The following is a 13,238-nucleotide window of genomic DNA, read 5'->3' as shown; positions in this document are numbered from 1 at the left end:
AGTTCTTGTCTATAGACAAGCAAGTGAACTCTGTTCAACACAGAGACAACCTTCCACCACCGAAAAAGAAAAGAAAAAATCCCCAAAACAGTCATGCCTTATGTGCACAATCATTTCAATATTCCTGATCTATAAATATATCTGTTGTTTGAATTTTCCTTTTACTGGTAACTGCTATAAATGCCTCACCAGATTCCTCATTTATTAGTTAAATGTTTTCATTTTTACATATGTGTGTGTCATTATTTTATCTTTTAAAATCTTTTTGTTTTTTTGTTATCTTTTTAACATTACTTATCAAAATTTTTTTATTGGTATTTCAAATCTAAGATCTAAATATTACCATTATTACTAAAGTTTGACTAACAGGAGAGTAACTTTTCTAACCGGGTTTGGAAAACTATATTTTGTCATCAAAACCAAGAATTGAATTTCCATTTTCCATTCCATAAATACTGTGGCAAACGTTGTATGTTATTTGAACCCCACTCTGGCATTCCGAAAATTTACCCAGCCTTTATTATTCATTTTAGTCACTAATTATAGAAAGAACAGAGCCTCATAGGAACTGAGAAACAATTTCACCCGCAAATAGCTCGAAAACTCTAGCAGCCACTTACTACCCTGCATTTTAGTATATTTCATATTAAGGCTAAACTATTAAGCTTGCAGAGTTTGACCATGAATGAAAAGTGTATTATTATATTTATATTTTAGCACTTAGGACAAAAAGGCTATATTTAGTGCTTTAACTAGTTTCCAAATATTCAAGTTCTTAAAAAAGGAATGTGTTACAGTTGCCTACTAAATGTGGATTTCCATACATTACCTTTTGGAATGGGCTTGGTTCAGTTTTGAAGGGTAGCAAAATATACCACGTCAAAAAGGCATTCTGGGGGCTTCCCTGGTGGCGCAGTGGTTGAGAATCTGCCTGCCAATGCAGGGGACACGGGTTCGAGCCCTGGTCTGGGAAGATCCCACATGCCGCGGAGCAACTGGGCCCGTGAGCCACAACTACTGAGCCTGAGCGTCTGGAGCCTGTGCTCCGCAACAAGAGAGGCCGCGATAGTGAGACGCCCGCGCACCGCGATGAAGAGTGGCCCCCACTCGCCGCAACTGGAGAAAGCCCTCACACAGAAACGAAGACCCAACACAGCCAAAAATTTAAAAATAAATAAATAAATAATAAATTACAAAATTAAAAAAAAAAAAAAAAGGCATTCTGGGGCTTCCCTGGGGGAGCAGTGGTTGAGAATCTGCCTGCCAATGCAGGGGACACGGGTTCGAGCCCTGGTCTGGGAAGATCCCACGTGCCACGGAGCGACTAGGCCCGTGAGCCACAATTGCTGAGCCTGAGCGTCTGGAGTCTGTGCTCCGCAACAAGAGAGGCCGCGACAGTGAGCGGCCCGCGCACCGCGATGAAGAGTGGCCCCTACTTGCCGCAACTAGAGAAAGCCCTCGCACAGAAACGAAGACCCAACGCAGCCATAAATAAATAAATAAATAAATAAAATTAAAAAAAAAAAAAAGCTAATGTTCCTTGTGATAAACATTTAAAAAAAAAAAAAAAAAAAAAAAAGGCATTCTGAATACACCACCCCAAAATATGCCCCTTTGGTGTATTGACTATTTTGAGCTGTAGCACTTGAAAAACAGCAAATGCAGGAAGAGACTTTCTCTGAACTTCTCTTATCTGCTTAAAGACAGAGTCTCCAAAAGGAGCTCAACTGTCATATATCCCCTCCCCAGGAGTTTCATCCCCAAGGAAGATTGACTATTATCACACAAGAGGAGACTATAGGTCAACACCACATGCAGACACACTTTATCATAAACTATCCTACTTCCCATCTATTCTCCTAAAACTTATTTATTCTCTCCCAAGAGACCTACATGCCCCTCCCTCTTCCCTCTTTAGATGGTGTTCAAATCTAAATTTTAAGCCACCTCACAGTTACTCATTTTTCCTGGATATCTCCCATGTATACATGAGGTGTATGTGTTAATAAACTTCTGGTTTGTTTTGGGTTTTTTCTTGTTAAACTGTCTTATATTATAGGGGTATCAGCTAAGAACTCAGGAGGGTAGAGAAAAAATTACTTTTCCTCCCCGACAGTAGTCAAGTCATAGCATCTAGGATCTATGTGAGACTCTGGGCTGTTTTCATGTAAAATGGACCAAATTAATGAAAACAACTGTCATCATGAATATTCACTGGCTGTCCTGTTGGGCTCAGGTTTTTAATTGACAGTGTTGATGTATTCTCTAATTGAACTCTTCTTGAGATGCTGCTCTTTCAGTTTTGGTAAACTCAAAACTTTTGCGCATATAATGATCTTTCTCTGTTCTAGTCCATGAGGGGTCTGCATGCCTGGAAAGGGGTCACAGCGCTTGAGCTGAACCTACTCAAAGTAAAAACAACAGAGCAATTCCAACAAAATACCCATGAATTCAGTACAAAAGAACAGGTTTTTTCATTTTTATTGAACCACCTGATCAGTTCAGTCAAAAAGGTCAATCTGTTATATTGTAATAGATCCAGCCTTAGAGAAAAGCTTTTAGGACAAAGATTTTCACGGGGGAAAATAGTAAAGAAATAAAAAAGCAAATTTCTTCTGAACTACCATCTACTTAATCATGAGTAAATTATAAATTGGGTGGAATGTGTGTGTGCCAATTGAATGGAATCTCGAGTAGAGATTCTGTTTGATGGAGTTGATCTCTTTTGTGAGACCATCGAAAGTCATCCACACATGCTCCTCTGCTTGCATATGGTAGCATATTCCCACAAGATAAGAGGATGAATCCCCTGAATTCGCTGCTATTCCACAGGAAACATATCCCAAGTGGGGATATGTCCATCCCCACTTACTTGAACTTTCCTCAGTATCATCTTCTTTTTCCTCCACTTGGATTTGCACTGTCAAAGAAAGAAAAAATATAGCAATTCTTTAAATGATGGTACAATTGTTAATAACTGGTTTTTACTGTTATTATTTTCATTGTAAAGTTTTTTGTGCAGTTAATAAATTTTTTCAATAAACTTGTCAAAATAAGCATTGTTTATTAAAGATATACAGCTACAATATCTTATACAGTGCTGTGCAAGGACTTCTCTGCTTCATCGTCTTCAACAATTTGCAAAACATATCAATCATAAACCTGTCAACTCAATTCAAAATAACTTCAACCAAAATAAATTCTGTACTGCAATAAGCAGACTTAGGGTGTGTTGGGTCATTTCATTCTATGGTAAGAGGAATTGTTGGCAAAGCTATATCCACATGCACGGTTTGTGCACTTGGTTATTATAAATAAATAAAGTTATTAAAATAGACAATATTTCATTATGACCAGGTACCCAGTGTCAAAGAATCTTTCAAAAATGCTTAAAACCTGATATTTCCTATTTCAATTATTTCTATAGGTATTATATGCAGACAGCTTAAATTTTCCCATATATGATTTACCTTGACTATGTGGAGACAGGTGATTCTACAGTTCTTTCCAAGACAAAGAACACTTCTTCTGTCTATTCCTCACCTCATCCTCAGCATCTTGTTTTTAGATTTGCTCCATTTTATAAAGGCATATAAAGGTTTTATAAAATTTTAATGGTACAGTAAAATATAGGAAAATATATTAATTGGCAGATTTTTTCCCCTTGTCAACTACTGTCCATTCATCACAGGTTGAGTCAGCCAGAGACAAAGATCTGCAAATTGCCATGGTAAAAATTACAGTAGACTATTTCTTTAAACCATGAGTCTAGTAACTCATTTAAAATATTAATTTACATATTTTTATTTAAGGTGGATGGGCATAAGTCCAAAAAAGCAAAGATAACAAACGATGTTGCTGTGAACAGAGGAAACAACCTCTGGTTTTGTTTCTGCTCAGCACTGTCAAAGGTTATTATTCAGAACTTGACAGGCATATTGAAAAGGCAGCACATTCAGAGTTTAAATTCCATTCACAAAGACGATTATTGTAAAAGCACTTTTTGCCTTTAAACAGCATCTGCGTAAAAATTTTTAGGATATGCACTCAACATCAGCCATAGAATATGAAAATAAGTGTTCTTTTGTTCGGAGTGGACATATGCCTTCTGTCACCGGTTGTAAGTGGATCTGCACAGGACAAAGGTCTTTATGTCACTACTGAGAGTTCGCAGTAGTGAAGGCAGACACTTCTCAGAAGATATTTTACATTCAACAATAGGCCATGGTCTTTATTTGCAATTAATGCTGCCACCAAGTTTCTTCAGCCAAAGAAGAATTCACTTAGGAAGACATCTTAATGATATAAGATTAGCCTTAGAGCAAGGTCTGATCAGCGTGCATAATATAGAAACAGCTGAGGACAAATAGCAAAGTCTGACACACAGCCTCTTTTGCACCATGCATAGCCAAAGCAAAAATTCACGTAAAATGCTATAATGATTTGTAATAATCAACTCACTAGACATGATTAAATAAAGTTAAATAATGAAATGGAGGAAAATACTAAACAAACAGAAATACAAGCAAATCTTTACGAAGGATCGTATATTAAACAAAAGCAGCAGAATGAAATGTCCCAAGCCAAGGAGATGAGCAAGAAATCAATTTCCTCTGACAACCAGGGGAGAGAAAAAGCAGGGCTGGAGTCATAGGTCATCTTTTCAGGCACAGGAAGGATAGTTATAAATGGCCATTAAATAAAACCTAAAAATCCATAAGGGGAGATAGCCCTGTGGTTGCAAGTAAAGAAGAAAAAAGAGCTTTGGTTTCCGAGTGATGTAATGGAGAGTATTGCAGAAATAGCCCCTTCACTCCTCTTCAGGTGACCTTCCAACAGTGATACTCATCTGTGCATTATCATCTGCACATTTTCAGTAGGTGCCTTCTTTATTCAACAGCGTTCCTTTTGTCTGGCAGCTGAGTCAGGGGCCACGGAACAGTTGTTTTTACAGTTACTGTGATCATAATTGGTTTATTATTGATTCAAACCCTCAGCAAAGGCATCATCAGCATCAAGAACTAAACAGCAGCACCCTGACCAGGAGACTGAAGACTCCATCAAGAGCCTCAGACCAAGCTTAATTTTAATGGAACACTATTTGGTCTGAAAAGCAACTGTCAGTGCTGATCTGCATCTCCTGCAACTCAAAGCGATGCTGAAGAACCAAGGTAAGAAGCCCCTCCCAGACAAAAGCCTGTGCAAAAGAATAACTCAGAACACTTAAATGAGAGTTACAGACTGTCTTTCCCTTCTCAGACAATTTTCGGCACGGCCTATTGCCATCCCTTCTCTCAGCAGTCCTTAGTAGCTTGCTCCCAGTCATATGACCCCCTCATGTTCTGGATGCTTCCCAAAGCCTATTGATTATGTACTTTAAAAATAACCTCTCTCCTGGGGAGTGATGGGAGGACAGTGAAGCGGGGGGAGTGGTTTCCTGTCTAAATGTTGAAGGCAACAAGCAAAACTGCACTGAAGTACGCTTATTTAAGACAGGAATATGCAATAGGAGCAGATGAACTCCTAGGCAACCCAGATCCTCATTTCATGCAAATAGACACAGTAATTAAAAACAGTAAAAGGAAACAACAGCAAAATGTCACATTTCAGAGGCATTGGAATCGTTCAGAAAAGTGGATGTTGTTCCAGGCTTTCTTTTTCAATCTATAGTACTGAAAGTATTTTATGTATCAGAGTGGCCCAGTGGCAGGAAGAGTTTAATGATATTGCCTGTTCCTCTAGTTTTTGAAGGGATTATTGTAGCACCAGGTCATTACTTTGGAAACTGAAAATCATTTATTCAATTAGCATTTATTGTGCATTTACAAGGGTCTACAGAGCAAAGTGCTCTGGAGTAGGAGTTTGTAAACTGTAGAAGGAAATAACCGTCCTTAAGGAGTCTCGCTATTTGATGCAAAAGAATGACTTTATAACTCATACCTAAACTCAAGTTTACTTGGGTTATACCAGCAATGTACTAATTATGTTTATTAGCAACGTACTAGTGTGTTTCTTTTTAGGGTTCCTTTGTGTGTGAGGAAATGTCAACATCATCTCCTCGCATATAAAATGGGGTACATTTCCAGGGAATGTAGCCAATATTTTATAATAACTATAAATGGAGTATAACCTTTTAAAAAATGGAAAAATGAAAAATGATGTGAAAATTTATATACAATAAGGGGAAGTAAACTAACTTTGATATTTTAAAAAAGGCACTGCCATTATCAAAACTGTGCATATACACATACTTTCATGTTCTCTTGTGAAATGGTAGAAACTGCTCATTAATTAAATTTGAATTGTATTACCTAAGAAAAAATAAATAAAAAATAAATGAGGTACCTTTCACCTCAGAATAAACTGCCCTGAGACAGATATTAATCTATGCCATAACAAGCACATTTCCAAATCTTAGCTGAAGAACCCATGTCATCAGTATGTGGTATAATGTGGAATATGGGAGGAAGAGAAGAATCAAGGACAATCCCAAGGTTTTTGGCCTGGGCAGCAGCGGGTGGGGTTTCAAGAAAAGGAGATAGGAGGCTCTAGGGAGAATAGCTTAGGTAGGAACAGTTGAAGTTCAGGAGTTTAATTTGAATAGATGGAGTCACCAAACCATATTGAAGTATCATTTCCCCTGTAGAGAATGGCACAGCACTGGGCTTCCATTCATTTATGAAAACACTATTATTGGTGGGTGTTAAGTAAGGAACACAAGCCACTCTCTGTGAAAGTGAACAAAAATGATGGAATGTGATTCTTCTTCCTCTCAAATATCTACCCAGGACATAAAATCTGATTCAATTTAAATCAGCAGCTCCTTTTATTTTTGCTACTTTTAGGTCAGATAAGAAGATATTCATGACATTTGTTTATAACAATCCCAAGTCCTTCAAATGATGGAATTGAGCATGATATTTTGGAAGCCAATGAGTAAAAAGAATAATTATTTAGCTCTTATATCAATCAAATACCTTAATGAACCTGTAAACTATAAGACATTTAAAAAATCCTCAGGAGTGGAAATAACAGAATGAGATCATTACACTTAAATATAAACAAGGTATCTGGGGGAAAGGTTTAATGTGACAGACCTAGGCTGATATTCTTTCTGCAGGTGCCAGCACCTTTCCTTAATACCATTAAAAACCTTAAAACCATAAGGTCTTCCTTAAGACCATTAAAAAAAACCATGGGGCACATATGTTCAAGAACACTCTGATGGAAACTTGTATAAAAAATGCCAAAAGGCTGGTCATATTTTCAAACATTATGATACTTTTGAGATACTAAATAGTTATTTTAAATCACTGTGGTTATAAAATTACAAAAAAGAATAATAATTTTTGTTTTTGGTAAGACTCACCAAAGAAGGAGACAGGGCAGGCAAAAAAAAAAAAAATAGTAGCTGTCATTCTCTAATGTTTTTCCTTTTAGATAATATTTATTTTTGAGGTTCTTTGGTCCTTAAGAAGCAGAGAATAAATAGCTGCTGATGCCTGCTTTATTAAAAACACAATATAACATATTGTAGTTGCATTGAGGAATACAGGAAGAGAATGAAGTCTGTGGAGAAACACGTTTTACTACGAGGTTCCAGAGAGACTAACAAAAAGAAAAATAGAAAATTCACTCAAAATAAAGATTCCCCTTCTATCCTTTCACAATGAAAATAAATTTTTTTTATACACATAAGAAGAGGGGAAGGGGATGCACACCGAATAGTGTGGCACTTTTTCCTTCTGTTTTTATGGTACATGAAATTAAAATTAAACAGGCTGAATGAAATGGGTAGCTGGTATGTTTCCAAATTCTACCACTCCTGAGCCACAAGAGCAAATATGAAATGATGAAGCATAGTCCTTCAAATGGTAAATTATATACAGGAGTATTTGTGAGAAACTGCAATTAGATATTTCTTGACACCACTGGTCTACAGAAAGAACAAAAACAACTCTTATTCTATGTGGTTTGGAGGGTTGACTTTTTTTAAACTACACATATTCAGTAAATAAATAGCTATTTACAAGGGCATTTAGAGCTCTCTGTGGTTACAAAAAAGTAAGTGGTGAGTCTTTCTTTGCATTCAGATTATTTTGGGGGAAAGGACATTTCTTATTTAACCCTGTTGTCTTAATATATATTCAGAGTGTGTGCTCTCACATTGCAATTACCGCCATAAAGGGCAACCACTGTAAATAAGTGTGCTGAAATGAAAATACGTTCCCTTGTGTGAGTTTTTGTGGCTACTAACCCGATGAAAATAGTGTGCTATAAACCCTTGGCGGCTATGCTTATACATCCTTGGATTGCTTAGAACCAAAAGGAATCTTTCTGTCCCCCGCAGCATTTCTGTAATATTCCCAATCATGAAGAAGAAGGGTTGTCAGGATTCACGGGTAAACAAACTAAACAAAACAAACAAAAAACACAAGAACTGTGAAACAACTGAAAGCAGACAATTGTCCTCAGAGCATAAAGAAGCTTGAAGCAAGGCTGGCCGAACTCTGTACAGTCTTTACACATCCTTCTTAACACCAGCTTTTGTTCACAGAGAAGATGCTAATTACTTCTCATTAGCATACATTAGCAAATGTTAATGAGTGTCTTCTAAAGAACAAAAGGCAGTGGGGGCAGAGTCAGGATGAAGGCTGATTGGTGAGAGAAGAGCTGCAACAGAAGACAGAGGCAGAAAAAAAATGAGAGCAGCTTAGAACTTGGATTTGTTTTCTGAAATTTAGAACTCGTCTCTCTGACAAAATATTAATAGGAGTAAAGATGAGAGAATTTAATTTTTTCTTAAAAAAAAAGAAAAAGCAAGTCATTGACTAGAAAGAATCATTCTTTTTTCTGTTCTTTAGCTGCTTAGGAACAATGACACTTTATAGGATTTGCTACTGACTAGGGATATTAGCTAACATTGTCTTCAGTTAATGAAAAGTAATTCTGAATTCTAGACGTCCTCGGGAGTTTATAAGCACTGTGACCACCTATCCACCCATGCCAATTTTTTCCTCACAGGCTCAATTTATAATATTCAATAAGACAAAACCCTTAAGTAGTTTGTATGTACTCTGTCATTTTATTGAAATAGCTCACATAAAATGTGGTATATGTGTTGATTTATATCCTATGGGCAGCTGGTTAACATCTGAGTACTCTAGTTAGTAATCCACAATGGTAGGATGGAGATTTAACATCTGAAAGATTAGTCAGAAGCACTTCAGCTATCTCTATCTCATATTAACACTATATGGTTTGTTAATTGGAGTAATGCTTTTTACAAGTGAATCTCATGAAATTAAATGTGCGTGTGAGAGAGAGCGAACCTATTGGTTTGTTTCTCTGAAGAATCCTAATACAAAGAGTATCTGCCTTCAGGATCACCTTGATGAAAGTAGACAAATACTAGAAACAATAACACAAGATATAGTGGCAAGTTCCATCACAGAAATACAAGCAAAAGATCTATTAGAGTTCATAAGAGAATGAGATTATGCTCATTAGGGAATTTTGGGATATTCGCTTTTTGTCACATTTCTTCAAATATTTCTGGAAATAGGCAGGAGACTAATCAATATAAATAAACATGTTTCACTACTTGATTCCATTTGGATTAATTCCAATTCCTTCAAGATCATGGTCATAAAGAACAAAGTTTAGGGAATTCCCTGGTGGTCCAGTGGTTAAGACTTGGACTTTCACTGCTGTGGACCCGGGTTCAATCCCTGGTTGGAGAACTAAGACCTCACAAGCTGCGCAGTGTGGCCCAAAAAAAAGAACAAAGTTTATTTCCATGACTGGCCTAGTACTGAAAAAATATGGCCTAGTCCTAAAAAAGGACTTTTGTTCATTTGGGTTCCTAAGACTATTGCATTCATATCCTAGAACTAGAAAAGACAACTCAGAACTTTCAAGTTGGCAGCTGGCTCTAGCAGAAAGAGCCTGAGTTTTTAACTCAGACAAAATCATATTTGAGTTTTGGCTCTGCCACAATTTTATGCCATAACTTTGGATAATTTATTTAAATTCTCTATGCCTTAGAGAAAGGAAGGAATAATAACCATTATACAAGGAGAACTAAATGTAATAACAAATGCATGCATTGTACATAATATAGTGCCTGGCACATAGCAAAGGTTTTAATAATCGACAAGGATTGTTCAAATGCTTTAACACATACTTTAACACAAAATTTTGACATCTTTCACCTAAAATTCTAGTAAGACAGAAAGACACATCTACTTTGACTGTTACCTTGATATTTTGCAGTCTGCAAGTAGGAAAATTGCCAAGTATTCAGTCTGAGATTATGTTAAAGACTAATCACCAAAAGATAAAGACAAGGAATAAAATATTACCCTAAACTCTGTTTCTTGATACTCTTAGCTACCCCTCACCATGCCTGTTTATGATGCCAACCAGCGTTGAAAGTCATGCTGCCTAAGCCAATAGGCAACCTCACTAGGCAACTTTTGATTGCAGCGATTGAAGAAGCACTTGTAACACAGGTTTAAGTTGAACAAAAAGCAACTGGCATCCAGAAGACAAATTATTATGACTGTGTGGCAACAGAAAAATAGAGGTGTAGGGTGGGGAGTACTTAAGACAGTACCTGACAGTCTGCCAAGTCCACTAAAAGTTGGGATCTTGTCCCTGCTAATATATCAGTATCCTGATTATAAGTGATTTTTTGTTTTCAGTTAAAGGTAATCAATTTTATCTTGATTAAATGCCAGAAGGTTGGGAGGACAATTGTAACCATTATGTCCCACAGGGAAGGGCAATAGTTAAACGTTAAGATCTAAACCTAGTTCTATGACAGCCAGGTGGGAGGTAGGAAAGAAAGTTGATGCTGATGAAGAGGAGACCCCTTTAAAAGAGCAACAAATAAATTCAGGTGCTCATTGCATTTTTAACTCCCCATTATCCCTTCCTTTTCTTTCCGTGAGATGGACTTACTTTGGTTATTGAGACAAGCCACATCCTAAATCCAGAAAGCAGGACCTGACTACATGAGGCTCAGTTTCCTAATCCAATATAGTACATTCTTCAGGCAGTTGAAGGCAGGACTAAAGCTCTAGTGGTAACGTCAGAAGCTATTTGGCCTACGTAACGTAATCAAGTATTCCCCAAGAAACTAGTTCCTAGGTCTTACTGAGCCAGAATAGACTTTCAGCTCTTGGCTCTTGAAGGTGATCTTATCACTCAGACATTCATCAGAACTGTTCAGTTCCACATGCTGTCTCATGTGTCGAGATGTCACTGTGAATGCATGTGTGTGTATGTGTTTTTGTGTGTGTGGAAGAGAGGGAGAGAGAGAGACAGAGAGAAAGAGAATTTTAAAAGACTTAAGGAAAATTTCAGAATCCTGGATTTCTCTTCATAGCCTCTGCATTATTCTCAACCATCTACTTACAGTAAGTTAGTTCCAAGCAACAAATTGTGCCAACTGCCTGTGCTTGGTAAACTTGATTGCCCACCTTGAATCCCAATTATCTTCAATAGCCTGATGGCTAGAAATGAGATTAGCTTATTTTTTATTCATCAGCTCAGCCTGGCAGCATTGAGAGTATGTTTTAATGGATTCCATGGTCAAAGGCCATCAGTTTTCTTCTTCACTCTGTGACACTGAGTTATGCCACTGTCTCCAAACCTCTTCTCCTGTCTCCCAATTCCTGGAGGATTTGTAGCAGGGAGAGGCCTAGGCAGTGCTTTCTAAAACTTTAGTGTGCATCAGAAATCACCTGGAGAGCTTATGAAAACACAGGTTCCTGGGCCTCATCCACAAAGATTCTGATTCAGTAGGTGGCCCCAATAATTGGCTTTTCTAAAAAGCTTCCAGGTGATGTTAATCATATTGCTAGTTTTCAAACCATGCTTTGGGAACCACTACTTTGAGGCATCCTGAGGGAATGGGGAAAGTTAATACGTGCCTGCCATCTTCTTTTAGGAACCATAACTCTCATGACCTAGAAACTTTCTTTTCTTGATTGTCCGCCATTATGCCAATACACTGTCTTAATTACTATAGCTTCATAATGAACCATGAGGGCAAATATGTCTTCCAAGTTTCTTCTTCTTTTACAAAGATGTTTAGCCTCTTCTAGGTTCTTTGCATTTCTATATACATTTTAGAATCAGCTTGTCTATTTATGCAAAAAAATTGTAAAAGCCAACTAAGATATTGATTGGAATTGTGTTGAATCTACAGATCAGTTTGGGGAGAATTGATAACAATATTGAATCTTCAATCCACAAATGAGTATATCCATTTATTTAGATCCTCTTTAATTCCTTTCAGCAATGTTTTGTAATTTTCAGTGTTCAGGTCTTGCACCACTTTGATCAGATTTGTTTCTAAGCACTTTGTAATTTTTTTCTGATTGTAAATGATATTTGTAAAATTTCAGTTTCTGATTGTTGTTTTTATACATTGGTCTGTGGTTTTCTTAGAATGTCTGTCTGATTCCTTGAATATTTGAAAGAATTCTCCAGGGAAGCAATTAGAACTTGATATATTCTTGTGGGGCAGTTTTAAACAATAAATTCAATTTCTATTCAGGTTATCTATTTCTTCTTGAGTGAGCTTTAGCAGGCTATCATACAAGTAATTTGTACAATTTACTTAAGTTGTCAAATTTATTGTCATGCGTTGTTCATAATATTGCCTTATTATTCTTCATTATCTATAGAATTTGTAGTGATATCTCCTCCCTCATTTCTGTCTTCTGTTACTAGGTGAATAACTGTTTAATTAAAATTATTTCCTCTTGATAAATTCCTGATTAGTCTGGCCAGTGGTTTATCAATTTTATTGATCTTCTCAAAGAACAAGTTTTTGCTGTCATTTTCTCTACTGTTTTTGTTTTCTACTGATTTCAGCTTTAGCCCTTATTACCTACTTTCTTCTGCTTATTTTGAGTTTTATTTACTCTTCTTTTCTTTTTGGTTTCTTAAAGTAGAAACTAGGATTACTGATTTGAGGCCTTTCCTTTTTTCTAATCTAGGTGTATAATACTACAAATTTTCTTTTAAATACTGTTTTAGCTGCTTCTCAAAAATTTTGAAATGCTATGTGTTTATTTTAATTCAGTTCAAAACACTTTCTAATTTCTCTTCTGATTTATTATTTGACCCAAGGATTATTTAGAAGTGTGATATTTACTTTCCAAATTTGGGGGGATTTTCCAGGTATCTTTTGCTATTGATTTCTAATTTAATTTCACTATAGT

The 13,238-nt window shown here is 36.6% G+C and overlaps 1 protein-coding gene across 1 annotated transcript in view; it reads right to left on the bottom strand.

Moving 5' to 3' along the window:
• The window catches only part of TMC1 (transmembrane channel like 1), a 378,985-nt gene that overhangs the window by 98,784 nt on the left and 266,963 nt on the right, over nucleotides 1-13,238 (bottom strand). Inside the window, 1 exon segment of the mRNA XM_036856685.1 lies at nucleotides 2,873-2,920. Coding sequence (XP_036712580.1) covers nucleotides 2,873-2,920 — 48 coding nt within the window.

The sequence above is a fragment of the Balaenoptera musculus genome, chromosome 6 (assembly GCF_009873245.2).
Source record: "Balaenoptera musculus isolate JJ_BM4_2016_0621 chromosome 6, mBalMus1.pri.v3, whole genome shotgun sequence".
NCBI classification, from domain to species: Eukaryota; Metazoa; Chordata; class Mammalia; order Artiodactyla; family Balaenopteridae; genus Balaenoptera; species Balaenoptera musculus.
The sequence above is the reverse complement of the archived record's forward strand: the minus strand, read 5'-3'. Positions and strand labels throughout refer to the sequence as shown.